The sequence below is a fragment of the Dreissena polymorpha genome, chromosome 2, assembly GCF_020536995.1.
Source record: "Dreissena polymorpha isolate Duluth1 chromosome 2, UMN_Dpol_1.0, whole genome shotgun sequence".
Classification (NCBI taxonomy): Eukaryota; Metazoa; Mollusca; class Bivalvia; order Myida; family Dreissenidae; genus Dreissena; species Dreissena polymorpha.
The window spans coordinates 130,444,126-130,463,035 of record NC_068356.1 but is presented as its reverse complement, the minus strand read 5'-3'; the positions used below and the strand labels follow the sequence as shown (position 1 = coordinate 130,463,035).

General features: G+C 35.6%; 1 protein-coding gene across 5 annotated transcripts in view; it reads left to right on the top strand.

The window, feature by feature from the left end:
• The window catches only part of LOC127868994 (caskin-2-like), a 187,613-nt gene that overhangs the window by 45,206 nt on the left and 123,497 nt on the right, over window positions 1-18,910 (top strand). For all 5 annotated transcript variants that reach the window (XM_052411234.1, XM_052411231.1, XM_052411233.1 and 2 more), the window contains exon 7: window positions 11,465-11,573. In XM_052411234.1, coding sequence (XP_052267194.1) covers window positions 11,465-11,573 — 109 coding nt within the window. The remainder of the gene's footprint in view (window positions 1-11,464; window positions 11,574-18,910) is intronic.

Genomic DNA, 18,910 nt, shown 5'->3' with positions numbered 1-18,910 from the left:
ATAGGTCTAGTGTTTTGGCCTCTTTAAAGTACAATAGTTAATTTGCGCCATTGGTTAAAGAAAATGAACATTACAACAGTTCTGTACTTCTGTTGTCTTAAACATGTTGAAATATAATTGAGCCCGTGACTGCACCATTAATCGAGTTTAAAAACCTGTCATGATATGTTATTTTCATGATATGTTATTTTCATGATATGTTATTTTCATGATATGTTATTTTCATGATTTGTTATTTTCTTGGCTTGCACAAACACATGTTGCATAAACACAACACACATGGAAGGATAGTCTTATTGCATCAGCTTAAAATATTAAACTTTTTTTAGAACCGTGAAATAAACTATAGAAAAATTAAAAGGTGGACAAAGCATGTTCACTTTACCAAGTTTCACTTTATTGGGAGTGTTAATGTTTAAAACTCAAAATGGCCATTGTTCTATAATTGTATCAGAGTAGGTAGTAAAGAATAACAAAATGTGTCATAATTTATGCTATATTTGAAAGAAACAATTGCATCAGTGAACTTAGACAATAACATACGGCAGAGCTGGGCCTGAGATTAGTAATAAGCCCGTGGACCATATAACGGCTCAAAGGCTGCTATACAGAGACATCTCGCCCAGCTCTAGTGTAAGTTATAGTTGTTAATTCATAATAATTTGTAACCCTACTCTGTTTATTAAACTTCAAGTTGGATTCACTACAAAACCAGCATTCTGTACTTTGATTTTCATTCAAATAATTAAGCCATTAATAACGCAATAGTCTATGACAAGTGACATATAAATAGTGATGAAACAAACAAGTTTCTGCTTGACACTGTGGGTTTTCATGATGACAATTGTGATGTTGTTGCTTTTAAAGGGAAAATGTTGGTCTTATGAAAAATTTAATAAATTAAGTTTTTAGGAATTCAACAAATTAATATTAAGGATTGTGGATGATTGAACATTTTGATAGAATAAAAAAAAATCATTCTGATCAGTTATTTGATTTTGAAGATTACATTAATTTTGCATTAAATGGAAGTGCATATGGCTGGATTTTATTGTAAGAAACATTGTATTTGAGTTATCAATCAGGTTAACATTTTGTCTATTCACTTTTATTCTATTTTGCTTGATGACTTATTTTTAAACCTAAAAAAATAATTATCCCAACGCTTTCCGTCTGTCTGTCCGTCCGTCTGTCCATCCTGGCCACTATCTCCTCCTACACTATAAGCACTAGAACCTTGAAACCTACAGACATGGTAGCCAGCTATGAGCATATGTGCGACCCTGCACTATTTGGAATTTTGATCTGACCCCTGGGTCAAAAGTTATGGGGGTTGGGGTGGGGCCAGGTCAGATATTTTCACTCACTTTTAGCTTGACTATTATATATGAAATATATATAGTGGAGCTATCCTACTCACCCCGGCGTCAGCGTTAGCGTGCAAATGTTTAAGTTTTCGTACTAACCCAATTATTTTCATTGTCCCTTGACATATTGCTTTCATATTTTGCATACTTGTTTACCAACATGACCCCAACCTATACACAAGAGCAGACAACTTTATCAAGCATTTTGTCATAATTATGGCCCCTTTTCCACTTAGAATATGCAGCAAATGTTAAAGTTTTCGTACTACCCCATTTATTTTCATTGTCCCTTGACATATTGCTTTCATATTTTGCATACTTGTTTACTAACATCACCCCAACCTATAGACAAGAGCAGACAACTCTATCAAGCATTTTGTCATGATTATTGCCCCTTTTATACTTAGAATATGCATATTATTGATAAATCTATGTTAAAGTTTGCGTACTACCCAAATTATTTCCTACATTCTTTGACATATTGCTTTTATATGTTGCATACTTGTTTACTAACATGACCCCAACCTATAAAAAAGAGCAGACCACTGTATCAAGCATTTTTACATAATTTGGCCCCTTTTACACTTAGATAATTGAACATTTTGCTTAAATTGCCATAACTTTTTTATTTATGATCACATTTTATTATTACTTTGACAAAACAATTAACACTTACCTAAATACCACAATGAATTCCACCCAAACAATACCTCACGCCCCTACCCTGAATCCCTTCCCCCCCTCCCCCCCCCTACCCCCCCCAATTTTTTTATATTTTAAAACGTAATAAACTACCCCACCCCACATTATACCCCCCTCTCACCCCCCAACCCCCCTAATTTTTTTTTTAAACATCATCTAATAAATTACCTCACCCCACATTATACCCCCCTCTCACCACCCCCCCCCCTACCCCCCCCCCCCCCAATTTTTTTTTTTTTAAACATCGTCTAATAAATGACCACACCCCACATTATACCCCCTCTCAACCCACCCCCACCCCACCAAAGAATTTTTTTTTCCTTTTCTAATAAATTATCCCACCACAAATTATACCCCCCTCTCGCCCTCACCCCCACCCCCCTACCCCCCCCCCCCATTTTTTTTTTTTTTAAACATCATCTAATAAATTACCACATCCCACATTATAACCCCCCTCTCACCCACCCTACCCCCCTTAACCCCCCCCCCCCCCCCCCAAAAATAAAATTAAAAATTTGTTATGCCCCCAGATCGAAAGATCGGGGGTATATTGTTTTCAGCCTGTCTGTCATTGTATGTGTGTGTGTGTCCCAAAACTTTAACCTTGGTCATAACTGTTGCAATATTCAAGATAGCAACTTGATATTTGGCATGCACGTGTATCTCATGGAGCTGCACATTTTGAGTGGTGAAAGGTCAAGGTCATCCTTCAAGGTCAAAGGTCAAATTTATGGCTTCAAAGCGGCGCAATAGGGGGCATTGTGTTTTTGACAAACACATCTCTTGTTTTTCATTTTTTTATTTTTGAAAGATCATCTAATAAATGAGTCCCCACCCCACATTATACCCCCTCTCAACCCCCACCCCCCCCTCCAAATTTTTTTTTTCCTTTTTTTATTTTTGAAAGATCGTCTAATAAATTATTGAAAAGAAAAATTTCCCCATGATAGCTTACGTTATAATGTCAAGCACTCGAAAAGTCGAGCGCATTTACCTCTGACAGCTCTTGTTATTGTATTGATGTGCGTCTGTCGGTCCGTCTGTCCTGGCGACCTGCTTCTCCTACACTATTAGCACTAGAACTTTGAAACTTACATACATGGTAGCTATGAGCATATGTGCAACGGTGACAGTGACGGAATTTTTATCTGACCCCTGGGTCAAAAGTTATGGGGGTTGGGGCGGGCCGGGTCAGAGATTTTCACTCATTTTTTTATGTTATTTTACATTAACTTCTTCATTTCTGCACCGATTTACTTCAAATTGATACTTAGCCTCTCTTATGAAAATAAGGTCAATCTCAGCTATGCATGGCCCAATTACCAACCCTGGGGCACCCCGCCCACATAGGCCATGCCCACCCAAAATTGCCATTTACTATAATTTCTTCATTTCTACACCGATTCACTTCAAATTGATACTCACCTCTCTTATGACAATATGGTCAATCTCAGCTATCATGGCCCCATTACCAACCCTGGGGCGCCCCGCCCGCAAAGGCCACGCCCACCCAAAATTTTCATTTACTATAATTTCTTCATTTCTACACCGATTCACTTCAAATTGATACTCACCTCTCTTATGACAATACGGTCAATCTCAGCTATGCATGGCCCCATTACCAACCCTGGGGTGCCCCGCCCACATAGGCCACGCCCACCCAAAATTGCCTTTTACTATAATTTCTTCATTTCTACACCGATTCACTTCAAATTGATACTGAACCTCTCTTATGACAATACAGTTAATCTCAACTATGCATGACCCCATTACCATCCCTGGGGCGCCCTGCCCACATAGGCCACGCCCACCCAAAATTGCCTTTTACTATAATTTCTTCATTTCTACACCGATTCACTTCAAATTGATACTGAACCTCTCTTATGACAATACAGTTAATCTCAACTATGCATGGCCCCATTACCAACCCTGGGGCGCCCCGCCCAGATAGGCCACCCCACCCAAAATTGCCTTTTACCATTATTTCTTCATTTCTACACAGATTCACTTCAAATTGATACTGAACCTCTTTTATGACAATACGGTCTATCTCAACTATGTATGGCCCCATTACCAACCCTGGGGAACCCCCGCCCACATAGACCACGTCCACCCAAAATTGCCTTTTACTATAACTTCTTCATTTCGACACAGATTTACTTCAAATGGATACTGAACATCTCTTATGACAATACGGTCAATCTCAATTATGCATGGCCCCATTACCAACCCTGAGGCGCCCTCGCCCACATAGACCACGCCCACCCAAAATTGCATTTTACTATAAATTCTTCATTTCTACACCGACTTACTTCAAATTGATACTGAACATATCTTATGACAATACCGTCAATCTCAACTATGCATGGCCCCATTATCAACACCGGGGCGACACCTGGGTCAAACATGCGGCGTGGGAATATGCGTCGGCCTCTGCCGCGCCATTTCTAGTTATTTTTGTAATTCATGTGTGCATTTTAGTTTTCCTATTATTTTTGTCGTATTGGAGTGAATTATGATTGCTTTGAACTCTACAAGCCTTTTAAATCACTTAATGAAGACACTATTTTTGCCGTAAACATGACATGATCGCATTCTTTTCAGTTATATACAAATTGGCCTGTGGTTGATATAAATGTTATTAACCAGGTGACAATAGGCCCTCTTGTGACTATTGATCTGATGCTATTGTAGGTACAGTATTATTGTAAAAAACAATATGTAGTATCCCTTTAATACTTAGATAAAAAAATTTACGCATTTGTAGTCCATTAGAAAGTTTCATTTAATTAAAGACCTTTCTAACTAAATTCAAGTTTTAGAGGCTTCATTTCCAACCCATTCATACTGATGAGCAGCAAACAGCAGAAAACCTGAACAGACTGCAAGTTACTCGCAGGCTGTTCTGGTTTTATGCTGTTTGCACATAGCCATTTTTACTTTGCATTTGAGTTGGAACGGGTTATACCAGTGTTTACCAGTGTTTCAGTGATCTAAGCCTGTGCAGAGGGGTGTTTTTTGCTTCATATCAGCCTCGTCTAAATGAACCAGGCTCTGGGAAAAACGGTGTAAATGCATTTGGGTCACAGATTAGCATGTTCACAAAATACACTTTCTGCCTGGACAGCGATTTTGTAAGCTTCCTTTAAACAAAAAATGTCATCAAAGCATAAAGTGTTGTTCCTGAGACGGCACAGGGTATTCTGGAAAAGTACTTAGGGCACATGCATTAACCCATTTATGCCTAGCGTCTAGAAAAAAGGCCTTGGCAAACAGCATGATGTGGCGTCTCATCAGGGTCTGCGCTGTTTGCTTAAAGGAATTTCTGTAAGAAATATTCTAAATATAGAAAAAAATATACTAGACATCTCTTATTTTGGAAATATATTGATCCAATTTTGAAGAATGGAAGAGTCCACTAGGCATAAATAGGTTAATTGTTTTTTTGTGAGTGTGACTCGTATGTAAGTCCGCAATAAGTGTCAGCCCAGATCAACCTGTGGGGACTGCGCAGTAAGTGTCAGGCCAGATCAACCTGTGGGGACTGCGCAGTAAGTGTCAGCCCAGATCAACATGTGGGGACTGCGCAGTAAGTGTCAGCCCAGATCAACATGTGGGGACTGCGCAGTAAGTGTCAGCCCAGATCAACCTGTGGGGACTGCGCAGTAAGTGTCAGCCCAGATCAACCTGTGGGGACTGCGTAGTAAGTGTCAGCCCAGATCAACCTGTGGGGACTGCGTAGGCAGACATATGTAGCGATTTATCTCTGAAGGTGTTCTGAAATTGTATAGAAAAGTGAATGTAAATGTATGACCATCTTACTGATGCTAGATTCTGATGATTGACTGATGGAAGTAATTTCTGTTAGACATTGAATTGATATATATTACAGTTTTCAATGATTAAGAGTGAATATAATTTGATAATCTACCAAAAACCAATATTTTGGTCTGCCTCAAGACAGTTACTTGAAAAACGTTGCAACGGAACTTTAACATCATAAAGATGAAACTAGAAAAAGGATTTGTCTACCTTTAAATTGAATACACAATTTCAATTTCAGGATATTTTCGAATACTAAATTAACTATAAACAGATGCCAACCTCATTACAGTGGAAATGTCCTGAAAATGTACTCTTCATTGACAGTACCACATGTACAGATAAAGCACAAAGACCAAAAACTGTCGGTCCATTGATGTTAGCAAAAGGAGTTGTATGTGAAAACCTTGAAAAGTTTGATGTGTTGCCAACCTGTCTTGTATGTTCAGTTACCCCCATAGGTCTTGGAGATAGCTATTTAATGATCATGGATGATAGAGTGTGGGGTGCCCAGATACTGTATATCAGTGATGGGTTCTAAAAACTGACTAGTGGTGCCACTAACCCGTTCCTGTTGCTTTACTTCAAGAAGGAATACAAAAGGCCAATAACTGAGCCATGTAACTGGCTGGAAAGACAAGCTAATATTTATATTATGTGTGTTTGGATTTGATTCACACTGTGGGATGATGATGTATTGTTGAATCTTATTAAATTACTGGCACCTGTTCTGTGGTCTCTGAGACTCCTCATCTGGATAGGATACTGGGGATTTCATGGAATATTGTGTGCAGTTTTACAGTGTTGTGGTAGTGGGTAATTGAGGTAATTAGAATGTAATGGTTTCCCTGTCAAGTGCCAAGAGAATTTAGTTCCCCTGGTGATTATGTTTTATATGGGACTGTAATGATTTGTTAATGAAATGATGAGGAATTTAATGCGCATAAATGACAAATTGTTCTGTGATTACATTTGGAGTCATTTGTTTTCTTTTTGTGCTGGTTTAGTCATCATAAAAAGTATAAAAATCTATTGCACATTTTAGTTGGGAACTAAGTGAACATTTTAAACGTTGTGTGTACACATAGAAATAGTTATGTGTTTAAATATTTAATAAGCAAAATGCTTTAATAAATGGTTTGACCATCTTCCATGACCCAATGGATGGACATTTTTATTTAAAACTGTCACAGTATTGGACCAAGGTAAATGAAAAGAATAAAAGATTGCTGAAAATTACATCACTATGCAGAAAAACAAAATAGGTGGGGTAATGGAGAAACGAAGTGCGACCCCAAGCACAAGTCGCAGGCTTAGTTTACCCAGAATGCCCAGTTTGCCAAACCTTAGCCTCGCTGGGCTTAAAGAGAGGCTCTCTCCGAGAAACAAAAAGAAACGGTTTGTTTTTGGTTTTTTTGGATGGTGTTTTTTGTTAATTTTCCATTTGTTTCAGATTTGTAATTGTGGTGTCAATTTAAACGATTTGTATGATTTTGTCATTGTTTCATTAATTTGTTTTTGTTCAGCTAGTGGAGGTAACTGGTTATTTGTTATGCATACATTCTCATAATCATGTTTGTATAATACCCGAAGTGGAGACTTTGCATGAAATAAAAAAAATGAATACAATTTCTACAAAACATGAAATTTAGTTCTTTAAAAAGAGCTAAATTTGCGATTATGACATTGGCAAAACTTGACAGACACATGAATTAATACAGAATATGTTTGGGACATTTTGCTAGTGACATAATGTTGGCAACAACAAAAAATCTATTCTTTTATTGATGAAAAGCAGCTGCAAGTGTCTTATTGTATACATGCAAATGTGTGAATTAAGTTTCCAGCTAGTGCATCTATTGTATATTGACTATTTAATGAAAAACAACTACAAGAACTGAATTACCGTAAATCTACGAATATAATACGCACTTTTTTACCTGCCGATTTTTTCTTCAAGTAGGGGGTGCGTATAATATACGAGTTTAGAGCAGAACAAAATTTTTCCTGTGCAAATTTTCAACTTAATCGCTGTTATTCACTTCACGGCAGCCATTTTGAACTACACCATTACATCAAAGGAGTGCAACAGGGCTCGCGCTGTCGTTCCCCATTTGAGTCATTTGCAAAAATATTGAGAATTTGGCTCAATAAAAATCTTATTTGTGAAAATGCGAAAATCTAGTAAAATTTCATTGAAAATATCCGCCATTTATATCGGACTGGTTTTCTATATTTGTCTCTTTGTTTTAATGAAAGTGTTCGCAATTCGAACAGTAAAGGAAAGTAACCGCATATTTACCATATCTGAAGTAAAGAGTGGTAATTTAATAATTAGTTTTATGATGCTAATAGAGTCTATTACACCTGACTGCCGATTGCCGAATTAAATTGAAAGGTGATAATTAATTAATTTGTTTTTTACTCCCAAACTAGCCTTAATGACAGCAGCGTATTTTAATTAAAGAGATCATGAAAAACACGAGCAGTTTAATTGTATTTTAAGTTATATTAAAGTATCAAGTTTGTAACTCGAAAAAAGAAAAGTTATTCATCTAGACAACTATAAAAACGGAAGTAACCATTTTGTCTTCTGATTACTTTAGTATTATTATAATTATTATCGTCCCGAATATTGTCAAATTGAATTAAATGTGAAAACAAAAAACAGCGTCTCTGCTTCTTTCTTTTGTAATTATGACTGCTTGACCCGGATGTCAGCAAGGGGCCCGTGTGTTATCGGTAACATTCAATGGTAATATAAACAATAGACAGAGATATTTATTATGCAACCGTCATAACAACAGCACTATAACACATCCCGATCAATATACCAGGGTAACAGATAGTTGACAACACCAAATTGATTTGCTATTTTCACAACACAAAAATATATTGACACATTTTTTCGGAAATGGCCGATTTCGGACACTGATTTTTTTAGTGCGTATTGTACTCGGATTTTCAATTTTTACCGATAAATTTTGACCAAACTCGGGGGTGCGTATTATGCACGAAGGCGTATTATATTCGTGGATTTACGGTATATTTATACTTTTCCGAAACTTAATATTATCAGAGTTAAGAACAAACCTTATTAGAGTAAAGAACTTTAATATTGTAGTAAAGAACTAAATATTCATCAGAATTGGTGTCTAAGGTTAAGTCTTTTTAGAGCCATTGCATTTTGTCATTTTTAATTTAAAAGAAAATTTGTTGTTAAATGTATGCTGTCAAATACAAAGTATAGCAAACCAAAAGTTTATTATTGTTATAAAAACGAAAACATACAGTGTACATTTTTAGAAAGAAAATTTGGCAAGTTTTTCAATGTTGGTTGTCAAAAACGTAAGAAAAGTTTGTTATTGTTATACGGAAATATAATTACGTGAATCATCTGTAATGGTTTTGCAGACCTCCTCCTCATAGTTGTCTCTGGTAAACTAGTTGTTACACTCTTGGCAGCCATGAACTCATCTGTGAAAGGCATCACAGCAGTGGCATGCATGGAGAGTCTTCATTAGTGAACAACATAATGAGTCTTGTTCTGAGAAAACTGGGCATAATGCATGTGGGTAAAGTGTCGTCCCAGATTAGCCTGTGCAGTCCGCACAGGCTAATCAGGAACGACACTTTCAGCTTTAATGGTATTTTTAGTTTCAAGGAAGTCCCTCCTTACCGAAAATCAAGTTTAGGCGGAAAGTGTCATCCCTGATTAGCCTGTGCGAACTGCACAGGCTAATCTGGGACGACACTTTACGCACATGTATTATGCCCAGTTTTCTCAGAACGTGACTCTAATGATACAGGGTCATGGGCTCCAGTTCCCTCTACTTGTGATGAGTGTCTTCTGCAGCATATGTATGCCATTATGTAACTATTAAAAAAACTAGCTTTTGAATTTGTAAAGAGACAATAGTATACACACATTGAATTTATCTATGGTATCTTAGAAATAGATATTGCTCATTCCTATAGGTGGCTATCAATTGTTTGTTGCACTTTATATGCCCCCGAAGGAGGGCATATTATATAGTGATCGCACTGTCCGTCTGTCCGTCTTTCTGTCACACTTTGCGTTTAGGTTTCGAAAAATGCTCATAACTAATTTTTTAACTTCTACTTCTATGTCCCTTCAGATGTAACATTCATATTTCGTATGCATGTGTATATGGACAAAGCCTTTCCATACACACACAAATTTTGACCCCTTTGACCTTGACCTTGAACTTAGGGTCCACGTCAAGGTTACGAAAAAAAGTGTTTAGGTTTCAAAAACTGCTCATAACTTTTATCAAAGCATTTATCGTGGGCATATGTCATCCTATGGAGACAGCTCTTGTTAAAGTAATGTTATTGTGGTGATGATACATTTTTGGACTAGACTGGGTTTGAAGTTTTTTCTAAGTATGAACTGATCTGTTTGACAAGCATGACTTGCTTATAATTATACTGTTGTGAAGCATTTATCGTTATCGCCAAGGCCACAGGACATTTATCAAGGTGAATTCTAGATGGTGAAATTACAATATTAATGAGTTATCATTTTGATGGAAGTGTTGAGTGCTATCTTGGAGGGAGCTGTCATACTGTGAGGTCTTCAGAACATGGAGGCCATGATTTTTGTTCTACTAGATGATTCAACAGCTCTTGCATGAACTGTTGTTTCTCACAGAAATTGAACTTATCTATTAATATGTTTATCCAAACAGACGCATGTTTAGTTGACCTATGACTTGCAGATTGAGCCAGGATGCACAAAACTAAACCATTTATGCTATATCTGTATAACATGCACATCATTTCACATATCGGTTTGGCATGCAATTTATTTGACATAAGTGTTTCATGTCAGGGCTCTTGCTCGGTGAAAACTTTCTAGCCACCCATTTTCGCAATATTTTAATTGTAGGGCCTCTTCTAAAAAATAAAAGCCATTTTGTAACCATTCTTATAACATAGTCACTTATGCCAATTTTTTAGCGAGAAAGAATAGAAAATCTGTTTTGGCCACTTTAAAGGTCCTATTTTCTAAAACATTCACATTTGGCACCGACTGGGAATGGCAGTGGTATCCTCACATGTGTACTATATTTAACATTATTGTTTGACACAAACTGTTTTTCACATTACAGTTCAACTTGCATTATATTTCAAATAACTGTTTGATGTGTGTTATATTTCACATGACTGTGTGATGTGTGCTATATTTCATGTGACTGTTTTATATGCACTATATTTCACATGACTAGTGTGCTGTTTATTTCACATAACTATGTGACATGCACTCTATTCAACATAACTTTTTTACATGCTCTTTATTTCACATAAATATTGGGCATGTTCTTGATTTCACATAACTTTTTAATGTGTATTATATTTCACATGACTCTTGGATGTGTGCTATATGTCATACAAGTGTTTGACATGAATTGTAATATCGGTGTGATGTGCACTATTTTGTACTTGAGTGTTTGATTTGTACCTATTTCACATGACTGTTTGATGTGTACTTTATTTCACATGACTGTTTGATGTGTACTTTATTTTACATCAGTGTTGCTGTTTTTCAGGCTGCTGTTGCAAGGCGGTATGAACATCAACCGAGTCACTCTGCAAGGCACATGTCTGCATGAAGCGGCGCTCTTCGGAAAAACTGATGTCGTCAAGTTACTTCTGGATGTACGTACTTACGAAGATTTTTATGAGCTTGAGTTTCAATTGATCCATTTTTTGTGTTAAACCTTTTTGAATATGACAACAAGATTGATACAAATGTTGGGTCAGAGTTGAATTTGTTTTTGCCAAAATAAATTATTGTATTATTTCTGCCTTTCCCTGCTATTTTCTTTCAGAGGACTAGTATTGCAATGAAGAAGAAGAAAACTGTAGATCTGGCCATTTACAATACTTCTGTTATTCAGTATTTTCTGGATTGTGAGAACCATGATTAACACATCCGTATTTATATTGACTTGAAAAGTCATAACTTGGAATTTATTTGAGTTTTAAAGATTGTCTTCTAACTTGTTCTTGTATTCTCTGATGTTGTGGTACTTTATATTTAAGTTTCTGCAGGCTTATGTTTTTCATTATGCAAACAAGATATCTTAAGTAAAATTAGTGAGATGGAGTCTGAAATGTTGCAGGTCCCCATCCATTCCATGTCATGTTTATGTGTTGATAGCACTGGTCAGTGTCCTTTTTATACACTCTTCACTTATCTTTGGTAATTGGAATAGCTTAACATGTCTCTTACTTGTTATTTTTCTTGGGGTTACTTTGGGGGCTTGAGTTCATTGGACTGTGGATTCATCATAAGCTGACATATTTATGTTGACTTTATCTCTTAGAAAGCTATAATTGATTGTGAACTGTATACTAGCAGATTATTTCCATTTTACATATGTTTACTTTTGGTAGGCTTCCAGTTCAGGGTCAGTTTATTGCAGCAGCTTATCTTGGCGTAAAAATGTAATTAGTTTAGTTTTTGGTTTATGAGAGAATGTACCTTCCAGTAATTATTTTCGTGATCATCCTATTAATATGTACCCTTATATGATTGGATATAATGTGTAGTTGCTTGGTTGGAACAAATGCAGTTAAACATATATCATTTGGTAATTTAAATAAGTTTATAAAATAATAAAGTTATCTAGATTGTGGTGATTTCATATTTAATTTAAATAATTAACTGTCATCCTAGATTTCCATAACTTCAGGCTATGTGCAGGAAGTTGAACCTCTAGGAGAAATAACCACTGCAAGAATGCTAGCAATACTCAGTACTGAGTTTTCTCCCTTGTATCTTAAGAGGCCTACTTAACCCTTTGCATGCTGGGAAATTTGTCGTCTGCTAAAATGTCGTCTGCTGAATTTTTAAAATTAGCATTTTCTTCGATTTTTTTCAAAGAATACTATCAGAATAGTAAACAGTTTGGATCCTGATGAGACGCCACGTTTTGTGGCGTCTTATCTGGATCCAAACTGTTTGCAAAGGCCTTCACAATTTGGTTCCAGCACTGAAAGGGTTAAATTGGATCCCGTTCGTACCTGGATGTCTGCATACAAATGTATTATCAAAATTACTTTTGCAGACCATGATTTCTGGAACTTTCTGTGGGAATTTAGTTTGATCAAACAATATAAGGCATATGTCTGAATGTGTAACTTTTATTTTCTTTGAGTAATTGATGTTATAAAATGACATCAATATCATACACACATTTTTTTCGTGCCAGTTGATGATATGACTCATATGTTACAGTCCTTGGTGCATTAATGTCTTTACCCTTTCTCAACCTTCATTGATAGATTCTGCAGAGATGTTAAAGTGTAACAATGTTGGCACATGTTTAAAGTGAAGTGTAAAAAGTTTCTTAATCTCCAAAGACAATTAACCATGACACTTTTGGGCTATACATAGATTATTTGGCTTATTAAAAGAATGCTTTTTAAGTCTTATCTCCAAAAATGTGCCAAAATCTGTTTAAAAAATAGAAGCTGTTTTCTGATGGAAGGATTTCTATTGGGTACTAGAAAATGACAGGTGACATCTCTCACAAAGAACTTTGAAATACTGTGTCATTGAGTGTTTACTTAAAACGTATTTTCATTTGAATGTTGGTTGCAATGGTTAAACTGTGGCATTGCTTGAGTTTCAAACAATTTTTTGAGTTTATATTTTCTATTATTTTATGTATAAGCTATTTTTGCAAGGCTAACTTGTCTCAGAGAATTAATTCTTGGGATATATTCAAGTGTTTATATAGAAAAAATGCAAACAGCTACTTTAATACACACACACATCAATAATTAGCTTTACGAAAATGTGTGAATTAAGGTGTATTGTGTAACAACATAGCAACTGAGTGTAACATAATTTATAATATAGATGGTTGAACATTTATGGCTTTAGCAATAATTCATCTCGGAAGAACAGAATTTTTAAAACATTACAAAATATTTTGCATTCATTTAATTAAAATTGTATGGCCTACACCAATCTTGACATTTGCTATAAGTACTGGTTCCACCTAGGATAAAGATTGCTTTCTATGTTAACCATTTGTGATTGGACGATAATTAACTGTTCAGATTAGAATTCTTGGAATTTGCACAATTTCCACTGATGCACCCACCCGGGGAATCACCTGGTGCAGCTGTATCCATGAGTTTTGCATTGCTGTATTGATGGCTTTCACAGCTGAGGAAATAATGAACATGCCACATCCATCACTTGAGTTATGCTTGGTCCAATGTGCTAGGCATTGTCCATGTTGAGGCCTAGATTGGTAAGAATGACCAACAGGACAATATCTAGTCCCTGTTCAATGTGGGTCATGCACTTCCAAAAACTAGATAAACAAGTACAATCTTATGGGAAGCCGGGGTAAATTTGACCTACTTTGGCTCTAAAATTTATCTTTTTCCCCTGAGTGGTCACAGGGGCAGGTCGGGCTACAGTAACCTCGTGAAGAGGCCAGTAGGACCTGTAAATAAACTCTGAAACACACATAATAAAATCATTGAACTCTGTAGAGGCCACATTAATGACTTTTAATCTATATGAAATTTGATAAACATATTATAAACTTGACAATATCTTGTCTAATTTTTAATTTGGGTCACAAGCATCCAAAAACAAGGTCACTAGGTCAAATCTAAGTAAAAACTCGTTCTTTCACTAGAAGTCAAATGTATTACTATTTTTAATTTTCTTTGAAACTAAGTTACAGTGATTATCTTGAAAATATCTAGGCCAAGTTGTAATGTGGGTCACATGAGTAAAAACATTAGGTCACTAGAGCAAAACATATAAATACCTTGTTACCACACTATGAGCCACATTGATGACACACTCTTGATAAAACTTGGTTAGAATCTGTTGTTTGAATCTGGTTCACATGGGTAAAAAAAACAAGGTCACCAGGTCAAATGTTTCAGAAATGTGTAACCACTCTAGAAGCCATATTAATAGCTAAATTTTGATTAAACATGTCAGGATGATTATTTTGACAATATCTTAACCAAGTCTGTGTCACATGCAAATTAAAAAACAAGGTCACAGGGTCAAATATAGGCAAATTTATGACATAACCTTAATGAAACTTGGCCAAAATGTTTATCTTGACAATATTAAGGCTGAATTCAAATCTGGGTCATATGCATGAATAGATTAGGTCACAGGATCAAATCTTATTAAAACCTTGTTACCACTCTAGAAGCCAAATTTAAAATGTTATGAAACTTGATCATATTCTTTATCTTGAAAATAAATTGGATAAGTTCAGTCAGATCACATGCTTCCTAAAACTAGATCGCCAGATCAGATCTCATAATAGCCTGTTTGCAGTAGAAGTCACATTTATGACTCGATGTTCAAATGAAACTTAGTCTGAGTATTTCTCTTGGAAGTTTCTCGTCCAAAGTCCAAATCATGGTATCATGCTACTAATAACCAAATCACCTAGTAAAATCTTTGATAATCCTTGTTACCACTCTAGCGACAATATGTAGGATTCAATCTTAATAAGAAATGGTCAGATTGTTTATCGTGACAATATCACGGCCATATTTAAATATGGGTCAACTAAGGTACAAAGCTAGGTCACCAGATCAAGTGTCTAAGAATGTGTGTTCCTTGAACTTATGTAAGCCCATTAGGGCCCTCTTTTCAAAGGTAATTCTTATCCATGAAATTAGTTTAAACATGAAATTAAGTCCTTAAGCTGCTTGTAGTTCTTCTGAAAAAGGGGCCTTCAAGGCAAAATATTGTGCAAGAGAATGAGTTTGCATCACATGTCTTTTGTTATATTATTGCAAGTGCAGTTTGGGATGAGGTATATTGGAGTCACTGTTGGTTTGTCTGTCTGTAAGTAAAAGTTTAAAAACTTGTGATTCAAACTTCTTCAACATTTCTAAAGGGATTACATTGAAATTTCATTTATGTAATTGACATATAGTGTTAATGTGCATGACACTTTATTCATGTGCATGACACTTTATTCATGCCCAATGGTCCCAATATTGATGAGTTATATGCGTTTGAACAAAGCTGACAATGGGACCAGATTCCTTATACATGCATCTATTCATGTTTAAAGTTAATATGCCACTAATTAATCCTAGTTTTAAATTCATTTCTTTAACTAGTAGTTGGACAAAAAAAATAAATTATTGATCAAATTGAAGTTAAAGAATCTGATGAGCTTTTAGAAATGAACGAATTGATCAGGATCAATCAAGATCAATTCTTGTTGAAGTAATGAGCTAAAAGCCTCTGCATTATTATAAATGAACCTATCATTAAAAGCAACTGAATTTTATCAGACTTAATTTTTGTATGCATTTTTCAATAACTGCACAGCCATCTCATTAAAGTCTAAAATTACTACTGCTAACTTTGAGCAGGCCCAATTATTTTCCAGCCACTTCCTTTTTATGCCTGTTAAATCTGTTGCAAGATCATTAAACTGAAATCATTTTTTGGGGTTTCAAATTTTATTAATAACTGTATCAGCTGGTAGGATGGTTCTTGATGATCTTTTCAAGCCATACAACAGTTATGCAAGTTTGAGTCTGGAAAACTAAATTACATGTATGATGAAAACTCTGATTCTGTGTAGTGCTTGATTTAGATAGAAGTATATTCTCCATAAGTAATATTTCTTAAATTATTGTTGTGTATTGATCATTGAAGTAGGCTTTGGAGTTTTGTGTGTAGGGATGTACCACATCATGCTAAAAGGGGTCTTAAAACAAAAAATAATCATAAAAGCAGTATGATAATATCTCTTTAAGTTTTCAGAAACTCTAAATTGTTTGGCACCACAGTTGTTCATGTCCCTAAATTTACAGACATATTGGTCTTCTCCCATAATTAATGACTTAAAATTTGTTGACAGTTTATTTAACAATGTTGTTTTACCAGAATTCTGTTGTTTTTTTGACAATCGGATGAGTAAAAAAACCTGGCAGATAAATTCCTTAAGACTATTACATTTACACCATTGGGTAAATAACTAAGTATACCTACAAGCCTGTGTTATTTTTTGTAATTACACAATTTTCGCATTACATATCAGTATCTGATTGTCAATACAATATTTTAAAGAATTTTTATTTATATCTTAATTTTTTGGAACACCTGTTAATTTGGCTCAAAATTTACAGAGAACAGTATTTTTTAAATATTTTAATTATGCAAGTTTTTTGCAATGTAAAAAATATTTATTTTGAAGTGTCCCAAAACTCAGAGTAATTATGGTGTTATCCGTGGTTTATCTGCAGACTTATGAGGCTTATTATCTGGCATGATACTTCATGCACTAGCCTAGATTTCCCAGAGACTGCTTATTAATTGTCCATTCTTACATGATCTGACACATAATATGTTTCGAAAAACAGTCAGAACAACTACATTTTAAGAAGCTCATCAGGGGCTATCCACTTCTTTATGCACTTTGTGCATTTTGACTGCCCTAAGAAGTTTAACCCATTTATGCCTAGTGGACTCTCCCATCCTTCTAAATTGGATCAATTTATTTCCAAAATTAGGGATGTCTAGTATATTTATTTCTATATTAAGAATATTTCCTACAGAAATTCTTTGAAGCAAACAGGGCAGACCCTGATGAGACGCAGCATGCGGCGTCGCATCTGGGTCTACGCTGTTTGCCAAGGCCTTATGGTTTGCGCTCTGTGTGTTCGTCAGTCAGTCAGTCAGTCAGTCTGTCACACTTTTCTGGATCCTGCGATAACTTTTAAAGTTCTTAATATTTTTTCATGAAACTTGAAAATGGATAGATGGCAATATGGAGATTATGCATGTCATTTCATTTTGTTCCTACGTCAAAAATTCTGGTTGCTATGGCAACAAATAAAAAAATCAAAAAAAATCTGGCAATGGTGGAGTTTCACCGGTTACTAAGGGGACCATATTGCTTGACAATAGTCTTGTTTCTAGATGCTAGGCATAAATGGGTTAAAAGGAACAAACTTCCTTTCTTGATTTCTATTGATATATCAGCTAATTGTTAGAATGAAGAGTTATAGTCTGATTTTCTTTATGTACATGCTACTCTGACCTTCTTGACGTACATCATATCTAACAGTCTAACGCCCTGTAAACTGATGCATCAAGATTCAAAATTAATGTTGATAAATTTAATACAGGTTATGTCATTAAAACTGACAACAAAAATGTTGACTATTTTCTTCCTGCTAAGATAAATGCATAAATTATGGTTTAAATTTCCTTTCGAGACATAATTAAATTTTATGTATATGTTGCCTTTAAGTGTATTCTCTCATCCCTCATGTATGAAAGAAATTTGGTACCAATCCCTGTGGTGCAGTGGATATGGCGTCTGCCTAGGGAATGGGGACGGGGTGGGGGTCATTGGCTTGATCCTCACTGGGAGTGTTCTTTACTTCTTCCCCAGATACAACAAGTATATTTTGACTTCCATTAGTTCTTTATAAAATACTATCTGCATGTGAACATTTGTGACTTCAAGTGAAATGTCTATCAGTCTTGTAAATCAGACCATTTTCAATCAAAGTTTCAGAGGCTACATTAGGAACAGGTGTTATATTGTTTAACTGGGATAAATTATGTATCAAATGTTTGTGATTTTCCAGGTCTCTTGAGTAACAAGGCAAGGTTGAAAAACCAGAATAATTTATGGTATTTTCTTCAAGCTTCCCACACCTTTCTGATTCCTTTACTGCAGGTAACTGGGCAGGGTTTATCTTACATAACATTGGATTACATGGTAGAGATCACCTCTCAATTTCACACTTAGTTATTCAAATGAAGCTGAGTTAATTGAAATGCATTCCAGATGCTAGTTAATAGATTTATGGCTCACATATCAGTTGGCACCTGGTCTTGTTTCTTGAAAATTTGTATGCCTATTTGCCCATTGAAAAACATGATTAGCCAATACCAAGATCCCTAGGACGCCTGTTTCAAAATTCAAGCACCCCAGCCAGGTATCATTAAATGGCCTGTG